The sequence below is a fragment of the Oryzias melastigma genome, linkage group LG22 (genome assembly GCF_002922805.2).
Source record: "Oryzias melastigma strain HK-1 linkage group LG22, ASM292280v2, whole genome shotgun sequence".
Lineage (NCBI taxonomy): Eukaryota > Metazoa > Chordata > Actinopteri > Beloniformes > Adrianichthyidae > Oryzias > Oryzias melastigma.
In genome coordinates this window covers 2,124,138-2,151,322 of record NC_050533.1, presented here as the reverse complement: position 1 = coordinate 2,151,322, position 27,185 = coordinate 2,124,138, and the positions used below count along the sequence as shown (strand labels likewise).

The window sequence follows — 27,185 nt, the reverse complement described above, 5'->3', positions numbered from 1 at the left end:
TGGTGGCTCCACCCACCTGCCAATCAAAAAAACATTCCTCTGAAATTTGAGCTCTAACAAATCAAAACGGTTTTAAGAATAGGAAACAAACAAATATCATGAACCCAGGATGAACAAATATCTGGATTTGGTTTAAATTTTAGACTTTAAACATAGAAGTCGCACGGAGACTGACGCCAGCCTCTAGTGGCTATTTAAGGAACTGCAAAACTTGATTTGCGTCAAGTTCAGGAACAGAGGATGAGTGCTTGATTCTGACTACTGACTGTATATAGAGAACTGGACTGAGTGACTCCTCCCCCCTACTGTTCCACAGGAAGTGGCTTCAAGAAGCCAAAATCCCATAGACTTCTATAGAAAAATAAACAGCTGTCACTCAGTTGTTCTATTGGTCTCTTTATTTTAACATAATATTTAAAATAATTTTTAATCATAATTTTTTAAATATATTTTTTGTAGTTTAAGTTATTCTAATTATAAACTGACCAATCAGATGCCTCAATTTAAGTCCAGCATGTCCAACAAAAATGTTTGATTGAGATACTTTGTGTAGTCCACTTTCATGTGGTAGGGGCGTGGCCTTCCAACAAGCTCACTCCTGATTGGTGAGAGTGGTTTCCATAGAAACTCGGACCAATCACTGCTTACTGATGTCGCCTGTATTTTAAAAAAAAAGGATCGACTTCCCTGGGTTGGAACAGGAAGTAAAACCATTTTCTAGGGATGACGTCACACTCGCTCCAGTTCTCTTTTACAGTCAATGGCTCCGCCAGCCTCTAGTGGTATTTTTAGGAACTACAATATTTGGTCATTTTTGCTTGAGAACAGAAGGTTCTGACCAGTGGCCCCAGAGCGTCCTTGTCATCAATTCTCCTGCGTGCTTCGACTGAGCATGCTCGGATCTAGAAAAAGCCTAAGCCCCGCCCCCTTCCAATATAGTTTGATTCAGGATGATGATGCATCTCTAAAAAACAGCTAAACGGGGTCCGACCCTCAAGCTGGAACCAACTCGAAGCTGATGAACGTGGATTCAAACGGCGCCCAGCAGGTTTACGCTGAACCACAGCAGCCAGTCTGCAGTAAATACAGCAGCAGAAGAAGAAGAGGACGGTAAAGACCCGGTTCTTATCACAGAGCTCTACAGACAAGACCGAGCGAGACAAGTCATCAGGAAGAGTTAGAACTGGACTCCTGGGTACCCCTCTGATCTGAGCCGGACTCAGATCCACACAGAACTGAGATGAAGCTGTTAATAGAGACCTGAAGTGGACCAGCAGCCAGAACCGGGCCAGAAGATAAAAACCAAGCAGAGAAACCAAAAAAAGAGACCTGAAATCACAGATTAATTCTGAACTGATTCTGACTGAAAAACCAAGAATTTTTCCTGAACTAAAGTGTTTGAGTTATAAGAAAAGTTATTTCCACATAAATGAAGGTTTAAAATGAAAATAGTTTTCTTGTTGAAGTAGGAATTCACATGTACTAAAAGAAAACAATCTTTGTTTTTTGTAATTCCGTCCTGTATTTCTTTAGGTGGAAACAGATTCAAATGAGGGAATTTTTAACTCCAGCCATCTGGAAGTCGTCTCTGCCGGTTTCAGTAAAATTCTGTTCTAGAAAAGATCCACAAAAAACCCAAACCGAAACACATCTTTGGTACGTTTCAAACATTCAGAGATATCAGAGACTCCTCCTCCTCACATGCCGGACGCTCCCAGCCCCGGGCCTCCCTCTGCTCCTCCTTCAGCTCCTCGTCCACCTCCTTCATGTGCAGCTCCTTCTCCTTCTGGACCAGCTGCTCCTGAAGCTGAGAGACCGTAAACGTCAGCTGACAGAGTCACATGACCTCCATCTCAAATTCAGGATGGAAGGTGGAAGACGCAGGTTAGTTTAAATGTTTATCGTCATTTCATTCCGATCCATAAAAGTAGAGCTCGATCGAACGCATCAAGCTAAAGTCTGCTAGCTTGATGCTAACGTATAATGGAATTTCCCAAAGGACGGCTAATGCTAACACTTGTTGGACCTAAACATCCATTGCTGACATAATTAACATCTTTATATTAATTTTCCAAACTCTAACCATTTGTGGTCTAAAACATTTTTGCTCATAATTTCTTCTTCTTCTTCTGGAATAATGTGTAATGCTACAGTGTGATCGCCACCTAGTGGTCAAACTGAAACGTCCTCCAGGAGAGGCAGAACAATTGTTGGAGCTTCTCCATTTGAGAATCCATGTGAATGGCATCAATCTTATTATTTCAGTAATACATTTTACAGTGTGTGAACTGTAGCAGATCAATATGATCATCTTTAAAACATATATATGGATTATTATATGTTTCTAAAAAATTCAGATTCGGTTGTTAGAAACACCGTTTTAACCCGTCACCTGTCCACCTGCCGGTTCATCCCAGAGCAGAGCCGACGCTCACCTTGTTGTTGAGCTCTCGGAGAGCGTCCAGCTCCTTCAGGAGGAGCGAGAGGTTTTTGTCTTGAGGATGAGCTGCAGCACGGCTCTGGGGAGGGCTGCAGACACAGAGAGAGCGGAGGTGATGACCTCATGATGACCTCCTGGGCGGCGAGGAGCTTTGTCCTCCACGCCGAACACGGGGCGGGGCGGTGGAGCGTCCGGCCGTCCGGCCGTGGCGTGGCGGGGTCAGGCGCCTCAAAGTGAGGTTGCGGCCTCACATTATCATCTGCGAGGCGGCGAGCCGCGGGCGGCGGCTTTAATAAGCGCTCGCTGATGTTCGCCTGTAATTCTCTCATATTACCTTAAAGGTCAGGCTCTTCTTGGCGTAATAAAGCAGGTAAATAAGAGCGTGAACATGGCTGACACTGTCTGCTGTAATTGACTGTTTCTGACTTTATTACATCAGCTGCTTCTAATCAGCCTCCGCGTCTTCCTGCTGCAGTTTCTTTACTATCCGAGCGGTTCCGCTCCACCCTCAACGCCTCAGCTAATCAAATCAAATCTAAATTTATCAGTCGGAGCGTGCCGCGGCTCGGCTTCACCTGAAAACTTTCCAAATGAAGGCGCATTACGGCGAGGAGACACTGAGCTTTGATGAAAAGCAATAAACTTTTTAATAAGCGAGTCTAAACATATCACGTTAATCCTGTTCGCCAAACGCAGGAATGTCACAGCCGCCGGCGCCGCTGCAGTTCCACCTGCGACCTGCGGAGGCATCGAGTTCTTCTAGAACTCACCTGTCCAGGTGTGCTCTCAGAGCAGGGCTCACGTGTCCTGCAGGTGTGGCAGAGTCGTGGGCGGGGTCTCTGCTGCTCCTTGCCTCAGGGGAGGAGCCCCTGCTGGGAGGCGTGTCCACCTGCATCTCACCTGGAGGCCTGGAGGATGGAGGAGGCGCAGGAGAGGAGGAGGAGGACACAGGGAGGGCTGAGAGGCAGAAGGAGAGGATGATGGAGGGAGTGTTCAGTCAGAGGATGGACGGTCGAAAAGCCGACGGAGGTCACCTTCAGGCCAGTCTTGAGGTTCCGGGTTCAGGAAGTTCTCGGATCTGTGGAGGACAGAAGAACCTTAGAGCAGGGGTGTCAGACTCAATCGTGAAAGGGGCCAAAATCCAAAACACACCTTAGATCGCAGGCCGAACAGAATAAACATGTATTGGACAATCTAAAACGACATTTTTAAAACTGAAACTTTTACACATGATTATGAACTTAAACTTATGTTAGCCAAAACAGCTAGCATGAACTGAAAAAATAACAAAACTTCAAAATAGCATAAAAAACAAAAAAAAAGCCTAAATTAGCCGAAACAGCCATCATGTACTGAAATATTAGCTAAACTCCAAACCAGCCTTAAGAATCTTAGTAAACACCAAAATAGTCCAAAAAGCTAGCAGAATGACATTAAAACTGTAACTTTTTAACATGATTATGAATAATAAAAATGCAGGAATATTATTCCAGAATAAATCAACTTAAACCTTAAATAACTTTCAATATTTTACTCTCCATAAAAATATATTTAGTCAAAATTATACAAGTTAGAAATAACTGCAAGATAACATCGGGTCATTAACAACAATAAAATAAAATGATCTGGAGGGCCGGATAGAATTACCCGGAGGGCCGGATCCGGCCCCCGGGCTTCTACTTTGACACGTGCCTTTGTGGGTTCTGAGAGTGTTGGATCCACGACTGACCCACAATGCCTTTCAGCAGCTGAATTACCTGTCGCTGCTGACGGGATTCTGTCGGGAAGGGGAAGGCAGACGCCTCCTCAGCTCCTCGTTCACTCCGGGGTTACCTGAAGGGACAAAAAAAACCCATATCACACCTGGAACACCTGTCTGCCCACCTGACCGTCTGTGTCACTCGCTCTGGTGACCCGGTCCAGCTACCAGTTCACCTGTTAGCCCCGCCCTCCCATGATGTCCAGCTCTGAGGAGACAACAAAGAGCTGCTGGAGTCGGAGGAACATCTCCTCCTCCTCCTCCTCACTTTGAAACTTCTTCCTCCCCCTCCTGCCCCCCGGCTCTGATCTCCTTGTGGACTCAGAGCTAATTGCGGCGGCGGCTCTCCTTATTATTCATGTACAATTGCAGATGTGATAACGGTTTAAATCCTCCTAAATGACCGTTCATGCCTCACATTCCCTTTGAAGTCTCGTCAAAGATGGAAAAATCTGCAGAAAAAAGGGAAAACGCGCAGGCCAATCATGGGACCAATCTGCAGCGGCCAATCAGGGGGGTGGGGGGAGACATGTGCTCCCCCCACCCCCCTCCCCCGCCTGGTGGAGTATAAACTAAAGTCCATTAATTTCTTAAGCTGTGTTTAATGCGTTTGGTGCAGAAAGTTTGGGGCGCTGAGAGCGGCTCCTCCAGCTGACTGCATGAATATTAATGACGCCGTCACCATGATTAAAGAGGCTTCCCGTCAAATCCAGAACAATCCGCCCGTGATCCGCCCCGCCGTCAGCATGCCGCCGCCGGGCCGCACATGAATTTAGATACGGACATTAAAGCGAGGAGACGCGCCACATACCGAGGACTCCACACACACACACACACGCAGTAAACAGGATGCAGTCACAGCGGGCCGGGCCGCCTCAGAACCACGCCGTTCTGCTGATGGTCAGGTGTGTCTGATCCATGACCTCGTCCAGAGGAACCCACACCTGCTCTGGGAGCTCACCTGGATCACAGGTCTGGGGGAGGCACACCTGCTCCACCCACCGCTGAGATCTGCAGGTTCTGCTGTCCCCGTCAGAACCTTCTCAGCTGCACCTGAGAGTTCTGAAAAAGCTCTGTGTTTAGTTCAAACTAAACTTTATTTGCACAAACATTCCTGCACAGAGAACAGCAGCTGCCTGTTCAATCAAAGCCCCCTCCCCATTTTAATGGAGCCGGAGACCACCCACCCTGCAGATTAAGGACCACTCGCCCCGTTCCTCGCTCTGCCTTTGTCTGCTCCGGCTAAATTAAAACCTCTTTACTGCTGTGTGTTTGTGTGTGCACGTGTGTGTGTGCACGTGTGTGTGCGCTTCCACAGACCCCCCCCTCCAGAGAATCATGACACTTCAGCTTCAATATTCATTCTATTCAAAAGATCACAAAAGTTTTTTGCTTTATTTTCCATAAACAAAGATGCTAAATTGAGAAGATGCTCCACTCTGTTCAAACTTTTTGGGTCACATCAGCTGTGAGAGAAGCTCAACAAGGACCGAGAAGCTCGACAAACATCTCTTCGGAGAAGATCTGCTTAAGAGAACGATCTGAGGAGAGACTGAGCTCTCTGAAGGAGCACAGCGCCCCTTAGTGGACAAGATGACTCATTACACTGCTCAAAAATTTTACAATTTAAGCAGATATAGATGCACTTATATAAAACTTCATCGTGCAGCGGACTTTAAATAGGTAGTTTTAAATGGGAAAAAATACAATAACATCTTGGTGAAAAAAATACACCGCCTGTGGAGTGTTTTCTGCAGTTTTTCAGATTTCATTTTATTCCCTTTTTCGAATTAAATCTACGGTGGCCCTTAAGTGCGAATTGCATCAACAAATCACTCAAAGCAAAAACATGAAGGATCACGACAACCAAAAACAGGAAAACATTATATTACATTTTAGAAATCATAATTGAACTTAAAAAAAAGAAACATTTAAAAAAAAAAGACTAATTTCCAGAAATCAAAATGAAATGTTAAACATCAAACACCATTAAAGGAACCAGGAAAGGTAGGTACTGTGGGGCATTGCTGATTGGATGGTGACATTTGTCCATAATTTCAACCGCATTTAATAAAAATCAAACATCATCATCCAGTTAGCGATAGGCCTGGGTATCGATAATAATCTATTTCGATTCAACAGAGCCTGGATCGATTCAGATTTTTTTCTATTTTTTAGATCCACTCAATTTAATTTGAATTAATTTCATTTCACACATTTACACACATTTGTTTAGAAATATATTAATAATCTACGATATGTTTTGAAGATATTTATATTAATCTGATCCAGTTCACATACTGTAAAATGTGTCAGTGAAATAATGAGATTGTTAATATCATCCAGAGTTACATGGATTCTCTAAAGGAGAAGTTCTAACAAAAATGTTCAGATCATTAACATTGTAAACATTGTTCTGCTTCTCCTGGAAGGAAATTTCAGTTTGGCCACTGGGTGGCGATCATGCTATAGAATTACACCTAATTCCAGAAGAAAAAAGTATGAGGAAATAAAATTATGTTTTAGACCAATGATTGTTACTTTAAAATATTTAAAAAGAGTCTGTGTGTTCATAAAGATGTTCATCTAGTCAGCAATGTATGTTTAGGTCAACCGAGCGCTAGCATTAGCCGTCCTATGGGAAATTAAAATAAACGTTAGCATCAAGCTAGCGGACTTTAGCTTTATGTGCTAAATTGATCCCTATTTTTATGCATCAATTATTGATCTATTAAGCTTAAATCGATTCAAATCAATTAATCGATTTTATCAACCCAGCCCTAGTTAGCAATATCCCATAATACTTACCTTTTCTGGTTTCTTAATGTATTTGTTCTTTTTAACATTTCTTGTATTTTTATATTTTTTTATTTCTAAAAAGTAAACTTGCTTTATTATTATTATTATTAATTGTTATTGTGATCCTTGATATGTTTTTCCGTAGTGATTTATTGGTGCGATTTGGACCTTCAGGGCCACCGTTCCAGTCTGTCAGCTCACAGGAAGACACTTACTTCTGTACATGTCCACCAGAGAGTCCCTGAGCTCCTTGCTGGGCGTCCATGAGCTCACAGCGGCCTCTTCAGGGACGTTCAAACTGGTCTGTCTGAAAGCAGAAAACAAAGACATCAGGACTGAGGTCACCTGTCTGACCAGGTGAGAGCTAAGGCTTCTACGATTGGTCGACAACTAATAAATTATTAAAATAGTCCACAACTAATTTAATAGTCAATTAGTCGTTACTATATATCATATGGAGTGAGAGTGTAGTAAAGTTGAAAGTTATAAAGGGATTATGCTAGCTTTTAGCAAATATTAGCTAATATTTCAGCTAAAAGTTGGCTAATTTTGGTTTTTTAGGTTATTTTATATTTCAGGTGCATTATTAGCTGTTTTGGCTAACTTAGGTTTTTTTTTCTGTTTTTTAGGCTAATTTGGCATTTAACTAATATTTTAGCTAGCTATCAATTTCAGCGTTTTTAGCTCCGAAATTCTGTGTCTTTAAGCAACCACTTTCCATGTTTTCAGTTTTCAACTAGTGCATTTTTAGGTATCAATTTCAGCGTTTTCAGCTATCAATTTTAGCATTTTCAACTAATCAATTTCACCATTTTCAGCTATCACTTTCAGCGTTTTCAGCTAGCAACTTTAGTATTTTCAGCTATCAATTTTAGCGTTTTCAACTAATCAATTTCAGCGATTTTAGCCCTGAAATTCTGTGTCTTTAAGCAACCACTTTCCGTGTTTTCAGTTTTCAACTACTGCATTTTTAGGTATCAATTTCAGGGTTTTCAGCTAGCAACTATAGTATTTTTGGCAATCAATTTTAGAATTTTCAACTAATCAATTTTAGTATTTTTAGCTATCAATTTCAGCGTTTTCAGCTAGCAACTATAGTATTTTCAGCTATCAATTTTAGCATTTTCAACTAATCAATTTCAGCGTTTTTAGCTCTGAAATTCTTTGTCTTTAAGCAACCACTTTCCGTGTTTTCAGTTTTCTACTACTGCATTTTTGGGTATCAATTTCAGCATTTTCATCTATCAATATTAGCATTTTAGCTATCAATTTTTAGCATTTTCATCTATCAGCGCTAGTATCTTCAGCCATCAAATCCAGCTAACAGAATTCACACTAGCATCATCACAGGTAATGCTATATCTAGTTTTTAGTTACCGGTAGTTTAAAGCTAGTGATGGTTAAGATTCGTGCTTTACATCCAGTTTGCTCATTACCCGATTAGTCGACTATTAAAATAATTGTTGGTATCAGCACTGGTGTGAACATAGAACACGCTCTACTAGATCTGTAATGACTTCTCTGGGAGCTCCACAGCTTCAACTTAGTGACCTTTACGTCACTAAAGATTATTATTACAGGTGGTCCATAAGACTGCAGCAGAACTGGGGCGTTTCTGTACCCAAACCCGATCCACCAGAACACAAACCCACTCTGTAGTTTTCTAAGATCTTCTCTGTGTTTAGTGGGACCGGTCAGCACCATAGAACCTCGTCAGAACGTGTGTGGAGACCCTGTTTGTTTTGGTGTAGCTACCCCAAAACACGGAGAGGGGCAGGACTGGAATACCGACCCAGAGCGGACGCTCCTCCACAGCCACAAAGATGGTTTTATGGAGGATTTCTGCAGCTTTGGAGAAGCTGCTTGCCGACAGAACCTTCTGGTTCTGGTGGAGGTCCAGCAAACCTTCTTACAACCCAAACCCACCTCTAACTTTACAGAAACATACATTTTTTTTAAAACATTCATCACATAACTGATAAGTTCTGATAAACTTTTTTGAGATTTCAAGAATTTTCTTGACAAAATTATGAATTCTTAGATTAAAAAAACACATAAAATGAAACTGATCAACAAATTCTTGGATCAATATTTCATATCATAAAGGTTCAAATGAAAAATCTTCCTCAGCGCACAGACACACTCCTCCCGCCTCCTCCACCTTTATCTCTCACAAACTCCTCATCAGAACCGGGTTCTGGTCTTACTGGACTTGCAGCTGCAGCTCACAGAACTTCCTCTTGGCTCTCTGCAGAGCTTCATGGACATCACCAGATCTGCTCCTGAGGCTCAAACTGCCGGACGACATCGCCCACCTGCAGCTTCGCCGTGCACCCACATCACCATGGCAACCAGCACATCGCACCACCTGACAGGGCAGCCGAGCCCTGATAGGCTGCAGGTCACAGACTCGAGTATCAGCGGCCTCAATATTGATGAGTTCAAAGGATCAGGTGATGCAGCAAGAGTCATGTGACTCACTCAGGTGATGCCTCACCTTTGTTGTGCTGTATGAAGCGTAATCCTTAATAAGACACAGTAAAGCCAGTCTGATTGAACGGTGACATTTATTGATTAGCGATGAGTCAGCCGTTAAACATGTCGCAACTCGATGTCCTGCAACAGTCTGTCCAGCAGGGCGGCGTCCACGCGATGTTTCATCACAAACAGCCCGTTCAGGTGGAACACCGGTATGTCCCAGCGGTACCTGTCCCACCACAGCCGGTTCTCTGGAAGACTGATGTCCACCTGCTGCAGAACGAACTGAGGAGACAGGAGGAGGAGTTACGGAGCACAAACTACCCCCCACCCCCTCCTCCACAAACCAACAGGTGAGAAGTACCAAACATGTTTGAGGGGGCGGGCCGATCATTCAGAGTCTGCAGTAACAGTTTGCTGATCGGCCACTAACACACCTGGCACCTGGGGACAGGTGAGACTTGCTGGACCTGTTTATGGGCAAAAGCTCCAGTTCTGAGTGGAATTCAGGTTCAGTCACTAAACGGTTACACCTTTGGACCAAAGTCTGGTTTGGTAAAACCAGAATGTCTTCAGATGGAGGTCAGAGGTCAGGGAGCACCAGAGGACTCGAACAGCTGCTGCAGTCCAGGGAGAGCGGACAAAGGTGTGCATGAAGGTAAACAGAGGCACAGGTGCGCGAAGAGACCCAGATGTGCATAGAGTCACACATATAGTCACAGGTGCATATAAAATCACAGGTGCACATAGAGGCACAGGTGTGCATAGAGTCACAGGTGCATATAGAGGCACACATAGTCACAGGTGCACAAAGAGGCACAGGTGCACATAGAGGCACATATAGTCACAGGTCCCCATAGAGTCACAGCTGCAGTCACAGGTGCAGTGTCACAGGTGCGCATAGAGGCACATGTAGTCATAGGTGCCCATGGAGGCACAGGTGTGTATAAAGGCACACCTAGAATGTAAACTGTTAACTTTATTTAGGATTGGATACTGTGGAAGTTGAAGGTCATGTGACTTCAGGACTGACAGGAAACAACAGGTTCCAGGTTAAGTTTACAGCAGCATTTAGAACTTCACGGTTCTTTGGAACTGAACTTATTTGGGTCTTTACTGACAGAACTTCCTGTTCCTAAGGCCTCAGGTCAGCCCGATCAAGAGCATTGGGCTCACCCTGTGATTGAACGGCTCCAGCACTTCTTTAGCTTCATCACACAGAGGGCAAGGGTCCTACAGAGACAGCACAACAACACCTTCATCCACCATCCAGAACCCGTCCAGAACCAAGTCACAGCATGCCGATAACAACTGAGCACAAGAAAGTTGTGGAACGAGGGAGTACGGGAACCAGACGGGAGAACGTGGGAGCAGACAGGAGAACAAGGAAGCAGACGGGAGAACAGAAGAGCAGACGGGAGAACAGAAGAGCAGACGGGAGAACGGAAGAGCAGACGGCAGAACGGAAGAGCAGACGGCAGAACGGAAGAGCAGACAGGAGAAAGGAGAGCAGACGGGAGAACGGAAGAGCAGACGGCAGAACGGAAAAGCAGACAGGAGAACGGAAGAGCAGACAGGAGAACGGAAGAGCAGACAGGAGAACGGAAAAGCAGACAGGAGAACGGAAAAGCAGACAGGAGAATGGGGGAGCAGATGGGAGAATGGGGAAGCAGACGGGAGAATGGAGAGCAGACGGGAGAACGGAAAAGCAGACAGGAGAATGGAAAAGCAGACGGGAGAATGGAAGACATGAGAGGACGAAGGAGAAGATTGGAGGTCAGAGCTGACTCAGACGGGAGAACAAGGCAGCAGATAAAAGGTAAACAGGTCGTAGCAGAAGAAGCGGGTTGGTTACCTTGGTGAAGAGAGTCAGAACAGGTAAAGGTTTGGTGGAAAACAGCCTGAGGAGCTGCAGAGCAGAAGACCGACAGAACGTCCCGCAGACAAACATTTGATCTGAGAAAACAAACAAACAGGAAGTTGATCGGCTGCTGCTGGTCACACCAAAGAGAGACAACGCTAAACATGAACATTGCTGAATCACTCCAACTTCCTGTTCCAGGTACATCCAGCAGAAATGAAGATGACACAACCAGAACCGACTAAAACACAGAACCAGACCCAGAGCGCAGAGCCAAACAGTTTAATCCGTGTTAGAAAGGTGGATCAAAGCTGGACCTGAACATCATGATCTAACAATAGGATGAGCCTCAATGGACCAAAACAGGTTTGGATCTGGACCATGAGCTGCACAAGAAACACAATTGAGCTTATACAAGGTCCATGAGCTGCAGAGAGATGATGTTAAGTGATCATAAAATCCAACATCTCCATAGGAAGATGGAAACTGACGAGTCTCAAAAAAGGCTTCAGCTCCTCAGCCGCTCAGTTTCTGCTCCACTGAGGCCGATTCATCTCTGACTTTGACGCATTCATACAAACTCTGGCTGATCAAAGCACAAAAGGTGGAGTTCAAACCTACAGCGATAAAGTTCTGCTCAGAAACTCAGACCAGAACCTCAAACATGCGTCACTGAGCTCCGGGTTTTCTGTCAGCTACAATTTTTTTTCTAAAAAATTCACAGATTTAACACCTTTTGAGTCAAATTGTCCAAAAAAATTCTTCTGAATTTGAACATTTGAATAAAATCTGTTTGAATTATTAATTTTCTTCTTATTTGATATTTAAACCATTAAATAAATAAAAACAAAGTCAAAGCTAAACTTTTTTTTAATACTTTCAAAATGTATTTGAATCAGTGATAAAAAAAATAGAATAAAATAAATAAAAAATTACAAAAAGGACAACTTTAATGTAGCATTAACTTAAATAATTTGATGATTATGGATCTTTTTCATAAACAGATTTCTGTTATTGTAAGTCATTGTATTGTTGTCAACTGTGGAAAGTACAAAAGTTCTTTTATATCAAATGTTTAAACTTTTTTTTCTATCTTTTTGAATACATTTATGAACTTCTGGATTTGACAAAACAAGTACATTTGTTTGTTCTCTGTATGCAGTTTTATTTATATTTTTATGGTTCTTTGTTAGATTTTGTAATTAATAGGATTTTTCAGGTAAGAATGTATTTATTTTCTTTTTTTAAGCCCCCTGTGTTCAGTTATGTAGAATACTTTTTCATTTCTACTTTTTAAATATGTTGATATCTAAATACATTTTTAAAATTGGAATGATGAGTTTTTAGGAATTGAATTGATTTGATTTGGTTGATTTAAATTAATTTCCTCACAATTAGAGGACACAAGATCAGTTAATCGGTCACAATTAAGCGCGATTTGATCTTGAAAACACAAAATGTTTCTTAAAAAAAGTTTTCAATTATCTTTGATAATAAATCGACACATTAAGGGGGAATTTTTGAATTTAAAATAAAAATGAAATGTGCTTTTTTGACATATTAGCATGGAGGAAAATAGGCGGGATTTTCAGGCTAACCACCAAGCGCATAAACATGAACTGCAGTGGCTCGACTTCCGGTTTTATGTATAGCTATTTACAGTAAATAGGAAAACCTGAATACATGAAAGGTTACTAAAACATATGGAATTCATAGACTGCGCCCCCTTTCGGCGACAACTACAATCACAGCCTCGAGCCGCCGTTTAAAACGCTTTAACCATCCGAACGATTCCCGAACCGAGCCCGGCTCAGTCCAGGCTGTACCTTTAACCACAACAACAATTCAGAACCGTTAGGGGTTCGGCTGTGAACTTACAGAGTCTCGGTCCGCCTTTCGGTTCGGTCTTCGGCTCCAAGGTATGTTTGGAAGTTTGGATTTTTCCTTCTTCTTCTTCGTTGGTGTTTGTCCTGCGGGGATTTAGCGCCCCCTATGGAGGCGGACCGTAACGTCAAGAGAGGTTTTATTTTTATTTTTTTTATCGTTCTTTATTTTCCGGAATATCATAAACTGGGATTACTTTCATGGTCACTGGTAGATAAATATGATTTATATAATTTAGCTACCCGTAGATTTTATATTTGGAATAATAAGCATATCTTTCATAAAAAAGTTTCTCTTCTTTCCAAAACTGCTTTGAAAATCACATTCTAGGTCAACTCTTCAACAAGGACTCCTGTTAGGACATTTAACACACAATTTTACTGTTTTATGAAGCTACAATTGAGACTTTAGTTATGTACTTGTAACTTTTTACTTTCTGTTTCTTATGTTTCTTTCTGTTTCTTATCATCTTTTTCTAATTATCTTACTGGAAACAGTTTGTCATCAATAAACTGGAAACTTTTATGACTTCTGACTGATAAATTCTTATTTGATAACAAATCAAAAGAAAAATCCTTTAAAATACTGCACAGATGTTACTCCACTAATCAAAATACCAGTTTTGTTAAAAATTCATCTGTTTATTCTGTAATTTCTGTAATTATTCTGTCAAATAATATATTTGTCATTCTCCTTACACAATTCCATGTTCAGATAAATAAATTCACTCACAGAAAACCCTTTCCCCTAGTTTTATTGAAATAGATTTAAGTGAGTATTGACTATTTCTAGAAGCTCTCACCCTTAACCAACATTTCCCTTTGATGTAACAGTAACTGCAATCCCACTGGTGTGACATGTTTCTCTCTTTTTTTCTTTTGTATTTTTTCTGTTTCTTTCTTTTGGCATGTTTGAAGTTCTGTTAAAAAATATATATCTATATTTAAAGTTCTTTATTACAAGAGTGTGGCACTCATTTAACTTTATTTGGAAAGAGAAGGCAACAATAAACTGACGAGAATACAAATAAATAAATCAAACTAGTTAAACAAATAGAAATAATTTTAGATATGTCACATTTTAATTGGAAAATTTAAAACAAGTTAGATTTGATTAAGGGGAGTTCATGAAAACTTAATTACATAAATTATCAATTTATTTGAGTTTTTATTAATTTACTTTGCCAATTTTGTGAAAACATGAAGCTTTTTAACATGGGACCAAATCCCAAACTAGTGTTCATTCAATTGTATTTCTATTTTTATTTACTTGATCTATTTTCTAAAACTGAAACTCATTTTTAAAGTCAAGCGTTAGTCAATGTTTAAATTAATTTTTTAATTAACTTATTTATGAAATTGTAAAGCAGTTTTTATTATGTTTAACTTTTAATCCCAGAGTTTTGTTCAATGTTTAAATTATTCTAAATAAAGGTGATAATGTTGTTTTCTGGGTTTGACTGATCCACAGCGTTTTGACTTCATAAAATCATTTTCCATAAAGTTTTCTCGAGAAAGATGAGATTTAAATTGGGAAATGTGAACTTTTACACCAAGACTAAAAGACAAAAATGGATTTTCATCTTTTTCCATTTTTATGGACTACAGATTCTTTTCATGAAGAAACCCATTTTTTTTAAAAACGCATCATCCATTTATTTCCTAGTTTTGATAGAGATGTCTGTCTGCGTTTCATGTGAGGAATCTGAAGCTCCTCGGATGATTCTCAGGCTCAGCTTCAGCGTCTTTATGGCTTTGATGCTGATTTTCATCTGAAAACCATAAAAATTAGCAGAAAACTTTGGTTCAACTGCAGACCCAAACATCAGAACTGATCTGTAAGGAGACCGGACAGCTTGTTTTTCATTTAGTCTTTATTAATGTTGGAGTAAATTACTGTTGGCTTTGTTAGAAACAGTTTGAAATGTCATGAATTAAATAAAAGGTACATTATGGCATCATAATCCTCTGTGTTTCAATCTCAACTGACAGACCTTCAAGCTGCTTCCATCACATTCCTCACGAGCACAAACCTCCCTCAGATCCGCTCTTCTGCTCCAGAATCTAACCTGCAGACGCCGTTTGCTGGTCTAGAAACGCAGGACGAAGCAAAAATGAAAGGAAAAAAAAAACAGAACGTTTGATCTGAACCTCAGAGGAAGATAAACTTCTGCTTCCTCTGCGTTTTCCTTGTCAGTGAACATTCAAACTGTGCAAACTGAGACAAAAATCAAAGATGCTGAGCAGCTGGAGGGGCGGGTTCTGTGGGCTCCTCCGGGTTCTGGTCCCGGTGGATCGAGTCTCCTTTCATTCTTTGGATTCTGTGAGGTTCTTTGAAGTCCGTTCAGGTCCATCACTGCCGACCCGAGAGCCGCTGCAGCCCATCTGACACATTCCTGTAGCCCTTCCTGTTGGTTCTGACCCCCCCTTACAACCGAACCAGCACCACCCACAACCAGTCGGGTCGCTCTGACCCGATCGGGTCTCTTCTGCACTTCCAGGCTGCGGCGCGTTTCCCAGCATGCCTCAGGAAGGTGATAATCAGAAAGTAGGAGTTGATGCACAGCATCAGTACGGACCGTCCTCACTGAGGCGGCCATGTTGGCTCTCAGCAGTGTCACCATAGCAACGCTGAACAGCACACACACACGCAGTCTCTTGTGCACACAAACACAAAGCTCTTCAGTTCACCAAAGACTCATAGGTGGGCGTGTCCCGCTCTCTGCAGAGCAGGCTCTGATTGGGCGCTTCCCGTGCTCCCAGCTGGACCATCAGTCCCGGTTCCCATCATCCTCGGCTCTCTGCCGCCGAACTGATCTCAGACCAGCCAAACGTGGCGTTCACGGCTCGGGCAGGTCAGACGTGTCCACGGTCACCTGCCAATCAGAGAAGGCGTTTTTGGTGAGTATTTGCCAAACGGCGACGGCGGCGGACGCGGCACGGTGGCGCACCTTTATGAAGATGGTGTCGTCTTTGATGTAGGTGCCGGACTCCAGGACGCTTTGGGACACGAAGAGCGGGCAGCCGGAGGCGATGTTCATCTCCGCCACGGGACGCCGGAAGCTGCTGCTGCTGGGGTCGGGCTTGAAGGCGTCGCCCAGGTGTTTCCGGGACGGACCCTGGTCCATGAGCATCAGAGTCACCTGACAGACACACAGGCCACACCCATCAGCCACAGCCTCGCCGCGGTGCGCAGACGTCATGGAGCACGCGTGCAGCCAAACCTTCTGCTTGAAGGGCCAGGGCAGCAGGGCGTCGTACTCCCCCCGCATCACCACAAAGAACAGCGACAGGTGAGTCCCCTTGCCCATGCCGTCCCCGTTCAGGTAAACTCTGGCGCACATTTTGTAGCCGAAGTAGCCGGTGTAGAACGGCTGCGAGTACAGCGACAGCGTCTTCCCCGCCACCGCGTCCTGTTTCCGCCTCTTGTAGTCGCGGATCTTCCAGATCAGAGTGCCGTTGTAGCTCGCCGTCTCCAGCACCTGGAACCGCAGGTCCATGTCCGCCAGCCGGATCTCGTGGACGCTCAGCATGTCGTCGTGGCGGTTTAGCTGCGTCTCCAGGGAAGCTGCGGAGAGAGCGACACAAATCCATCATCCACCCAGCTTCTACACCCGCCGCTAGGTTTGAGCGGATTCAAACTTTAATACCGTCATTCCTCCACGTTACACCACAGTATCACCTCGACCACTTAAGTGACATTAGCAAACAGTTGGGTTTGCCTCTACCGTAGGAAACGAGATTCAAAACACAATTATGAAAACAACTACATGAAATGGTTGGATTAACCGTTTTTGAAATAATGGAACAAATATATCGGAAACGTCAATCGTATCGAATTAACAAAGCATTTACAGAACGGAAGCCAAAAACGACCTGCTCTAATATTTATTGTTGATTGCTTCCTCGTTATAACGAGATCCATTAACTCATAACGACATAGTGGATCTCGATATAAAGAGAAACAAACTTCCTTTTCTAGTTATAACAATATCAACTATCTCGTTATAATGAGCCAACGAAGTTTGTTTTCTCGTGATTATGAGATAATGAAAAAAACCTCTCTCCATTTCCCCGCACAGAAATAATTAATATATTTATTTAATAGTGTCAACATTTTTTCTGAAAAGCTGATTGGTTTTGCTGCGGATTGTATCAAAATAACAAAAGTATTGTAGTGGACTGAGTTGGGCTGAGTGGCTGTTTGGGTCCGCTAATGTCCGGAGCTCAGTGAACGCACCATGCGCAGACGCTTGTCGGCCCCGAGTTCTGTCAATCAACCCGTTTGTCTGGGGATTTTAGGGAAATAAAGGGAGAAGGCTGGTGCATGAGACGGAATGAAGGCGTTTGATGGGCAAAGATCCATAAATAAAAATAAGACTAAAAAACAAATTTTTGAGTGTTTTGAGAACATGGCGTTATTTATTAGTCAAATCTCTGTGCATTAATAAGACATCTCGTATCAAACATTCCCTGCGGACAATTCAGACCCCGACGAGCGCTTCACTGCTCCTCGGCGCTCGTATTTAATCGTCCCGCGAGCAGAACGAGTCATTGGATGTGTGAGACTGTCTACCGCCGCATGTGTGAGCTGGTCCCTCAGACACGAGTGACGCATGTGCACAAGCAGAATCTCTGTGAGCGCGCACAACATTTACATGGAGAAATTGCAACGGCTGACTCAGAAGCACGGATCAGTAATTATTCGGCCTCGGAGGTGCGGGGTGAGACGGAGGCCCGGGTTCTTCGTCTTCACAGATTGGATGTATTCAGAAGTCTTCTGTCCCTAACCAACGCGAATAAGGGGGAACATTGTATTATTTCATATTTTTATCTCCATTTTGAGATGTTTGGTATTGGAGACGACACCGTGTCTATTATTGGACAGACAGATCGCTCCGGTTCCGGTACTGACCCAGAGTGTGAGCAGACCCGCTGCCACTGCGGCCTCCCTGCTCCAGAGCGCTCAGCCGGGTCCGAACGGTGTCCAGCGTTCCTCGCAGGTTCTCCATCTCGTCTCGGAGCTGACGCAGCGACCGCAGCTCCAGCTCCACCTCCAGCAGCTTCTCCGTGTGAGAGCTCATCAGTTTCTATGGAAACGTGGACACAGGTCAGAAACCAGACCATGGAGGACCATCTGAGCTCCACACCAAAACGCTCTGCTGCTCCTTCAGCTCCTTTATTCTGGAGGAATCGAACGTTCATGCAGGAGATGGACGCTACACCATCTTCAGGTTTGTGGAACAAGCTGCTTTTCCTTCAGATCTTTCTGTCCTCAAACAAGGACCACGATCTCTTTGACTCCAACATTTTCCCTGAAACTACTGTACATCCTCCTTGTGGGAGGGGCTTCCCGTCTTACCTGCATGGCGGCCAGCTTCTGTTCCATCTGCCGGTTCCTCTCTCGAAGCTCGTCCGTCTGGCTCTCCAGGTCCGACAGCCGGGTACTGAGAGCCGGCAGGACCTTGTACCTCTCCATCAGCTCGCCTTTGACCTCCTCCACCTCCAAACACAGACGGCGCTCAGACAAGAACATCTGCAGCCGTGCTGACGTGCGTCGCCATGGTTACCTTGGTCTCCAGGAGCCCCGTTCTGGTGGCCATCATCTTCAGGTGCTCTGCGGCGAAGCTCGACTCGTGCTGCCTCATGTCCAGGTTCAGACCCTGACGATCAGAACATTCATCACCGTCAGAACCACCAGAACACGACTAAAGAAAATCCGGCTATGGAGGTGGAGGAGGGGGAGGAGGAGGGGGAGGGGCGTCACCTTGAAGGAGCAGCCGTATCGGTGGAACTGGCAGCTGACCTGGGCTTTGGGACAGTCGTGCTGGTGGCTGGAGAGCTGCAACAGAGAGGGACTCGTCAGTCGTGTCTGACGTGCATGTGTGGAAGGAGAGCGGACCGGAACCGGTACCTCACTCCGGGGCAGCGAGGAGGAGGTGCAGTGGTTCGGACAGGACACCGGAAACGCTGGACACACCGTCTCTTTGTGTTTCTGAAAGAGTTACACAAAAAAAACTTTGAGTCTTGCAGAAGTGAACGGTCACACCCACATCACCATGGAGACCTGATTAGGGCGGGGCTTTGACTGTTTAAGAAAACAGATTAATGCATCAACAAGTGTTCTGGAAACAGAACAAACACAGAAGTTCCACCAGCAGACAGAAGAGACCAACGAGTGTTCTGAAAACAGTCAGAATAACCAAATGTTCTACCAACAGTCAGAAGAAAACAAGTGTCATTGAAACAGTCAGGACACAGAAAACAATTCTAGCAACAGTTGGAATAGACCGAAAACTGTTCTGAAAACAGTCAGAACAAGCACAGAGGTTTCACAACAGTCAGAAGAGACTGATGAGCGTTCTAGGAACAGTCAGAGCAAACACAAAGATTTTACCAACTATCGTAAGAGATCAATTTTTGTTCTGAAAACAGTCTGAATAAATCCAGATGGTTCCACAAAAGCCAAAAAAATGGCCAGTGTTCCGGGAACAGTCAGAACAAACAGAGGTTCCATCAACAGTCAGAAGAGACTCACAACTTGTCTGACACAAGTGTACTAGGAACAGTCAGAATAGACCAACTAGTGTTCTAAAAGCAGTCTGAAAAAACACAAAAATCTAGCAACACTCAGAAGAGACCGACAAGTATTCTGGGAACAGTTGGAATAAAACCAAATGTTCCACCAACAGTCAGAAAAGACTGGGTGGTCTGGGAACAGTCCGAAGAAACACAGAGGTTCTACCAACAGTCGTAAAAGATTAACAAGTGTTCTGGAAATAATCTGAATCAAACCAAATTTTCCACCAACAGTCAGAAGAGACCCACAAGTGTTCTTGGAACTGTCAGAACAAGCATAGAGGTTCCACAACAGTCAGAAAAGACAGATGTTTGATCTGGAAAAGGTCATAATATATCTAAAGGTTCCACAACAGTCAGAAGAGACTGACGAGTGTTCTGAAAACAGTAAGAGCAATCACAAAAATTCTAGCAACAGTCAGAAAAGACCAATGTGTGTTCTGGAATCAGTCGAAATAAAACCAAATGTTCCACCAACACCCGGAAGAGACCAACAAGTGTTCTGTAAACAGTCAGAACAAGCCAGGGGTTCCACTGTCAAAAGACAGCCAAGTTATTGGAAAACAGTCGGAATAAAGCTAGAAGTGCTACCACCAGTCAGAAAAGTCCTACGAGTGTTCTGCTAAAAGTCTGAGCGGGTCAGACCGGAGTCAGCTGATTGTCTCACCTGCAGCTCGGTCAGAGGCATCTTGTTCTTGCAGAACTCGCAGGTGCTCTCTCTGTATTTACACTTCCAGGCTAAGTGCTCCGGGATCTCCTTCCTCATCATTCGCTCCTTACATTTACCCAGCGGACAGGGAACCTCAAAGAACGGACACACGTTCAGGTGGTCCTGCAGACACAGGTGACACAGGTGAGTCGGGGTCCCACAGGTGGGCGGCGGCGCTGGCGGATGGAGGTGTGTCTGCATGAGCTCACTGGGATCTGCTGCAGACTCATCTGCTCCTGGCAGCCGTTGGCCTCGCTGCGGCAGTAAACCTTCAGAGCCATGATCTCCCGATGGCAGCAAACGTCTCGAAAGATCTGAAGGAGAAGCCGCACAGAAGTCAGCGAGTGGGCGGAGTTTACAGACCACACACCTGCTGGCTTCCTGCCCACCTTGTCTTTGAACAGAGGCTCCATGTCTGCCGGACACACCGGGTTTGGACAGCTGCAAGAGAAGAGGAGGTGAGGGGGCGTGTCCACGTGACTGACAGCTCACCTGTGACAAACGGGGGTCTCACCTGAGGATGTCATTGATGCAGCTGTAGCAGAAGCGATGTCCACATTCAGTCTGCCGGGGCTGACACAGGACCAGCCTGCAGGCCTCACAGCAGTACTTGGCTTCCGGAGCTTCTACGAAGTGATCCCTGAATCCTCCGCGCAGCGGCAGGAAACCCGCCGGAGCACCTGAGCGGACAGAGCAGACACACCTCAGGGGGCGGGGACAAACCGTCAGGATCAGCATGCCGACAGGTGTGTCGGTATCAACAGGAGAATTTGGTTCCTGGGTCTGACCAGAAAATCCTTTTTACTTTCAAAGGTTTGAATTTCTGTTTTCCGGGCTGTCAGTGAACGCAGCACCGCTTAGTTGTCCTGGGGAGCGTTCGGGTTCTAAAATCAAACCCAGAAATATGGAGATTGTCCGGGACGATCAGCTGATTTGTGTAAACTCTCAGCTTACCTTGCTGAGTGGGGGGCTCGCCCGGAGGCCGAGGATTGGAGGAGCGGGGAGAGGGGGCGGAGACGACAGCGGCAGCAGAGAGGGGCAGGGCGAGAGACGGCGCCGCCTGCTGGAGGGGAATCTGGACCTCCCTCCCATCAGCACTCCTCCCCGCTGACATGACCTGAGGAGGCAAAACAAGCGGACCCATTACAGGTCATGTGACAGGAAGTAGAGGAGCAGCTGGACGATGTCCACTTCAAGACACACAACCACACACACCTGCAGAATCACAATCATCTATAGATGCAAAACCGCCAAAAGACACAACAATTTACAGACACACAACCACCCACAAATGCACAACCTAGTGGTTGATGTCACACAACAACCAGAGGACACATAACCAACAGGAGACACACAACTGCCAGCTGAGACACAACAATCTAGACACACAACCATCAGCAAACACACAATAATATACAGACACACATATGACAATTAACACACAATAATCTAAAGTCACACAACCTTCAGCAGACACACAATAATCTACGGAGACACAACTGCCAGCTGAGACACAATAATCGATAGACACACAACTGCCAGCAAACACACACTAATCTATGGTCACACAACCTTCAGCAGACACAACAATCTAGACACGCAACTGCCAACAAACACACAACAATCTACAGACGCACAACTGCCAGCAAACACACACTAATCTACGGTAACACAACTCCCAGCAAACACACATACAAATGCACAACTGCTTTTAGGCACAGAATAATTTACAGGCGCACAACAGAACATTAGAAACACACCAATCTAAAAACATACTGTACAACCGCCATCAGACACACAATAAACTAAAAAAGAACAACCATTACCAAACAAACAATCTGGATACGCACAAACATAAGTACAGACACAATAGCTGATGTAGATATAAAAACAACAGACACACAATCATCTACAATCACACAACCGTCAGCAGACACACAATCATCTACAATCGCACAACCGTCAGCAGACACACAATCATCTACAATCACACAACTGTCAGCAGACACACAATCATCTACAATCGCACAACCGTCAGCAGACACACAATCATCTACAATCGCACAGCAGACACAAACCACCAGTCAATGCAAACTCACTTGCAAATGTACAGTAACCTACAAACGCACAAACACCTGCAAACGCACAACCAGCTGAGATGTGAAACCACCCACAGTCACACACCTCACAGCTTCCAGTCAGAGAAGAAGATGCTGATCAGAACCAGAACTTCCTCCCAGAGAGGAAGCAGAACTTCTCTTTAGGTGTAAGTCAAACCTGGACTCAGCGAGACGTGTTGAAGCATCAGAACCGGGCCGCTGGGCTTCAGAGGAAAAGCTGGAGGAACCAGAACATTCCTCTGATGGAGCGGAGAGGACCGAGCAGGACACAGACGCACAAACTCACACAGACGCACAAACTCACACAGACGCACAAACTCACACAGACGCACAAACACACACAGACGCTCACAAGGCAGCATGACTTCCTGCTAAAGTGCAGCTGTGGGGACGTTTGGGGCTTTTCCACCCACTGGATTACCCAAACACACACACAGTCACGCACTCACGTACACACACACGTACACACCCTGCCTTCAAAATAAAAGATTCCTGGTTCTTCAGGGGTTTCCAGCAGCTTCCACTTTCTCTTTCACATCCAGCCATCATTAAGAGAACCTCAGAACCAGCAGAACCGGTTCTGAAACAGAAAGTCCACCAGCGGCCGTGGGATCCGCTGGAACAGAACCTTTGGGTCGCAGCTGTTGACTCAGCTCCACCTCACAAACTGAAAGAGTCTGAGGGGCTTTCCTGAACCGGGTCAGCTGATGTCTGGGAGAGTCACAGTTCAGAGGGGTACCTGAACGCACCACGCACACTGATGCTGCGTTTGAGTGCTCTGACGGGAAACTGTGGACAGAACCAGCTGATCATCGTCCATGATGTCATCCTGTCAGCTGATGATCCAGTACAGGTGGAGTTCACCTGCAGGTCCAAGCAACAAGTCCAGGTGGGGTCATGACCCCCGAGTCCCCACTCTGTGGGCCTGCTTCTTCTGAAGTCAGGCCGGTTCTGGTTCTGGTGTGTTCTATTTGTCCTCACAGAAGGTTCTGGTATCAGTCCCAAACTGGTACTACCATCCCTGCAGCCATCAGTTCTGGTTGATGCAGGTCTCTCCAGAACCAGGGCTCCCTCTGAGGATTCTGGGTAACTGAGTTTAGACCACAAAGACCACCACCTCCTCCAACCGAGTCCAGATGTTCTGCCAGCGGTACCACCAGAACCGGGAGGCACCAGGACACACAGACTCACACCACACAGCACAGCCGGGCTGACAGCACGTGCCTCGCTCCCGGTCCTGATGCCTTCACGTCCCGGCAGATCCTCCGGAGATCTCAGTCTCTAAAATCGATCCTTTATTGATCCGATTGATCGGATGCTAGCCGGTCGCTAGCTTGTTTCCTCACACACACACATTCACACACAAACACACAACTGAAGCAGCGGGTTGTGGTGCCGGCCCCGAACCCCCCGATGATGTTGTGCGTCCGTGCGTGTGCGCGTACGGGGACTCACATGAATCTCGTCCGCAGGCCGCGGCTCTTGGGCTCGCAGGACTCCGAGCGGATTCAAACCGTCGCCGCGCGGCTGACGCTGCCGTGGAGCCGCCGAGCCTCGGCGGGGCACCTCATGGTCCGGGTTCGGTTCGGGGTTGTGCGGGCTGAGGCCGCCGAGCCGCAGTGTGAGGCAGATGTCAGCGGGATCGCGAGCGGAGGTCCAGCGGCGGAGTGGACGGATCGCGCTGGAAACCCCCTCCACTGCTTCCGCTCAGGAAATCCCCCAGCCGCGCGGGACGGCCGGCCGGCAGAGGGCGCCAGAGAGGCAGGCGGCGGTTTCATTTTAAACTCATTTCTACATCTTAAAAAATATATTTATATAAAAACAATTGTCTAACATAAAAATGGTCACAAACGGCGTGATTTCAAAATCATTTCCACATTTTTAAATTTAATTTACAAAATTATTTAGCATAAAATTTGTCACAGTTTCATTTTAAACTTATTTCTACATTTGTAAAATTTATTTATATAAAAACAACATAAAAATGGTCACAAACGGCGTGATTTCAAAATCATTTCCACATTTTTAAATTTAATTCTCAAAATTATTTAACATAACATTTTTCAGTTTTAGTTTAAACTAATTTCTACATTTTTACATTTAAGCATTCCCGATTTTAAACCTCTATAAACTGATATAACTTCAATGTTTTTTGTTATTAATGTTTTTGACTGGTTGGCACTGTATTTCCAGTATATTTAGATGTTTTAAATCAGTTTAAGGTTATTTTTTTACTTAACAGGGGAATAGAAAATACATTTAACAAAATTTACTTATGTTGAATTGATAAAAAAAATAACCATCACAAAGAGAACCAAAACAATATTCAAAGTTTGAAAATGGTTTTGGATTAACAACCCTTTTTTTCCAATTAAATCCAAACTTAAATTTAAAACAAAATTACAAGAAATAAAAACAGAAAACAATCAATCTTAAGTTTTTTTTTAGAAAGAACATAACCTTGATATACCTAAATATCCCCGTTTATATTTTCTTTGAAATTTTGAATAAATTTACTATTTTTAATGTTTTTCCTGCAGTTTTCTATATCAGAACTCCCGTTTATCATTTGTTCTCACATCATTATCATTTATTTTATCCTCTCAGATGAACTTATCTCTCAAATTGAGTATTTGGTAATTCATTATTTTTTTCAATTTTTAACATGATTTTAATTATTTTGATATCAACCAGGTCTCAAAATCTTAATTTGACAAACAGTAAGTTAGTGTTTCTTATTTTTGTGGATTTTTAAGAAAAAAAAAGTTTATTATGTATTAGTACATTTTCCCGACACACCTCCTCACAATCGATCGTGGATGAAGGGATAAAAAGGAAAGCTGACACAAAACCGACTCCAGTCCAGCTTTCATGTTTTTCATTAAAGCTGTTTTTCATAATGAATGAATTTAACTTCAGTCAATTCTGTTTAAATTGCAGATTCAGCACCAACTTAAAATGAAATTTAAAGATAAAAGCGTAATATTGCAGATTAAGTCCACCTTAAACATCGACTGAAGTTGCATTAAAGACGACTCACATTATTATTGAACTTTGGTTTTATTGTATTTCTGCTAAAAAGACTAAAATCCTTAAAAACAGGATGACATCATCAGACATGCCCTCACCTGAGTGACATTATCCATTATGGCTGCTTCATTTCTACAGATTAAAGCCCAAAGAAATGCAAACAGGAAGTTAAAGGTTTAAAAGCAAACAAGATTTCAGAATAAAGGTAGGAAAAGAATAAAAGGTTCTCCCTCATTGATCGACAGGCAAGTTCTGATTGGTCCAGAGAAGGTGACACAGTTCATGACACAAACCTCAAACCTGAGCAACAGAAGAACTAAGAAACTCAGGAGAAAAAAAAAAACAACAAACACAATAAAATAACAATAAAACAGGAACTCCTGGGGGCGGAGTCAGGCATCAGGGGCAGGGCCAGGAGGTGTGGCTTCAGGAAGCTAACGGCTTCTCAGGGTCTGCTGGAGATGATAAATCCTGCAGGATAATAAAACATTCAAACAAGCGTCAGCTGACAGGTCTGTGGGCGGAGCTTCTATACCACCGTCCCACTGAGAACTCTGGGTTATGTAGTTGATGTTTCACCTCTTTCTTCTGCTTGCAGGCTGGCTCCTCCTCCTCCTCCACAGCACACGCCTCTATCTTGTCCTCCTCTCCTCCGCCGTCTCCCGCCTCCATGCCATGCTCGGCCTCCCACTCCTGCAGGACCTCATCCAGGTTGAACCTCCGTCTGTAGTTCACCAGGAAGTTCTTCACTTGGACCACCGACTTGTTGCCGATAACATCTGAGATGGCCTGGAAGTCCCGCCCATACTTCCTGATCGCTGTAGAGGATTGAAGGAGGAGGAGTCACTGACCAATCACGGGTGAGGTGTGGTTCTAGGTTACCTGCTCAACAGTCGTGAGGTGTTACCTTGAACAGCGAGAAGCTGCTCCTCTGTGGTCCAGCGGTTGTTGAACTTCTGAGTGCTCTGAAACATCAGCACACAGCAAAATCAGTAGTGTTAATTTAACTCCCATAGAGTCAATTTTAACACTTTGAAAGTGTTTATATAATTCTCACCAGACCGGTGTTAAAATTACACTATAGAAAGTGTAACTTTTTTAACTCTAAAGTAGTGTTACATAACTGACAATCTCAGTGTTGTTTTTGACACCTTGACAGTGTTTTTTTAACACTAAATTGTGTCAATAATGCACTCTATATGTGAGTTAAATTTTAATCAGAAATGTATTTGTAATTAAAAATATAATCTGTTGTTAATAATGTTCATTCATGTATGCACAAACTGTGATTTCCTAGCATATTTTAATTTTTTAGTGTACAATTCCAGGTGAAATGTCATTTACATGCCATGCTTCTAATAACTTGAAAAATGATTTGAATAGTAGAAATAGAATATGAAGATATACATATATATTCTCTGCATTCTGCATTGCCCATTTTTTTTTTGACATACTCAAACTGCCAAACAGCATGGAGCTGACTTGTGCTCACAGCTCCCTCACTTATGGTGACCGATTTACCACTTC

General features: G+C 44.0%; 3 protein-coding genes across 7 annotated transcripts in view; all 3 read right to left on the bottom strand.

The window, feature by feature from the left end:
* mipol1 (mirror-image polydactyly 1) overlaps positions 1-13,709 on the bottom strand; it is a 33,763-nt gene extending 20,054 nt beyond the window's left edge. The window contains exons 1-9 of one of the 3 annotated variants that reach the window (XM_024273765.2): positions 13,216-13,709; positions 11,332-11,432; positions 10,653-10,709; positions 7,214-7,305; positions 4,198-4,273; positions 3,475-3,518; positions 3,211-3,397; positions 2,436-2,529; positions 1,702-1,807 (exon numbers count right to left, since the gene is read on the bottom strand). In XM_024273765.2, coding sequence (XP_024129533.1) covers positions 1,702-1,807; positions 2,436-2,529; positions 3,211-3,397; positions 3,475-3,518; positions 4,198-4,273; positions 7,214-7,305; positions 10,653-10,690 — 637 coding nt within the window. In that variant the 5' untranslated portion in view covers positions 10,691-10,709; positions 11,332-11,432; positions 13,216-13,709. The remainder of the gene's footprint in view (positions 1-1,701; positions 1,808-2,435; positions 2,530-3,210; positions 3,398-3,474; positions 3,519-4,197; positions 4,274-7,213; positions 7,306-10,652; positions 10,710-11,331; positions 11,433-13,215) is intronic. The other 2 variants (XM_036209942.1, XM_036209941.1) reach the window with 2 other exon arrangements.
* Positions 13,710-15,076: 1,367 nt separating this feature from the next.
* Positions 15,077-24,383, bottom strand: traf3 (TNF receptor-associated factor 3). Of its 2 annotated transcripts, none has more exons than XM_024264941.2 (14): positions 24,084-24,383; positions 21,463-21,625; positions 21,023-21,188; positions 20,898-20,949; positions 20,718-20,822; positions 20,467-20,631; positions 19,135-19,215; positions 18,988-19,062; positions 18,791-18,883; positions 18,583-18,723; positions 18,136-18,310; positions 16,445-16,788; positions 16,172-16,363; positions 15,077-16,096 (listed from the first exon to the last, which is right to left on the bottom strand). In XM_024264941.2, exons 2-14 carry the CDS (start codon positions 21,620-21,622, stop codon positions 16,061-16,063), a joined length of 1,785 nt encoding a protein of 594 aa, XP_024120709.1. In that variant the 5' UTR covers positions 21,623-21,625; positions 24,084-24,383; the 3' UTR covers positions 15,077-16,060. The 2 variants fall into 2 exon arrangements, with proteins under 2 accessions (XP_024120709.1, XP_036065832.1); XM_036209939.1 differs by lacking the exon at positions 24,084-24,383 and adding an exon at positions 22,786-22,806.
* Positions 24,384-25,668: 1,285 nt separating this feature from the next.
* rcor1 (REST corepressor 1) overlaps positions 25,669-27,185 on the bottom strand; it is a 16,134-nt gene continuing 14,617 nt past the window's right edge. The window contains exons 11-13 of one of the 2 annotated variants that reach the window (XM_024265044.2): positions 26,566-26,623; positions 26,238-26,476; positions 25,669-26,129 (exon numbers count right to left, since the gene is read on the bottom strand). In XM_024265044.2, coding sequence (XP_024120812.1) covers positions 26,085-26,129; positions 26,238-26,476; positions 26,566-26,623 — 342 coding nt within the window. In that variant the 3' untranslated portion in view covers positions 25,669-26,084. Of the gene's footprint in view, positions 26,477-26,565; positions 26,624-27,185 lie in introns of both variants that reach the window. The other variant, XM_036209940.1, reaches the window with a different exon arrangement.

Bases quoted from the DNA above. Each gene is read 5' to 3' on its own strand.
- traf3 (XM_024264941.2), bottom strand. From the start codon at position 21,622: ATGTCAGCGGGGAGGAGTGCTGATGGGAGGGAGGTCCAGATTCCCCTC. The intron at 20,632-20,717 runs GTGAGCTCATGC...CTGTGTCTGCAG, and splicing joins TGAGTCTGCAGCAGATCCCA to GACCACCTGAACGTGTGTCC. The intron at 18,311-18,582 runs GTAAGACGGGAA...ACGTTTCCATAG, and splicing joins AGAAGCTGGCCGCCATGCAG to AAACTGATGAGCTCTCACAC.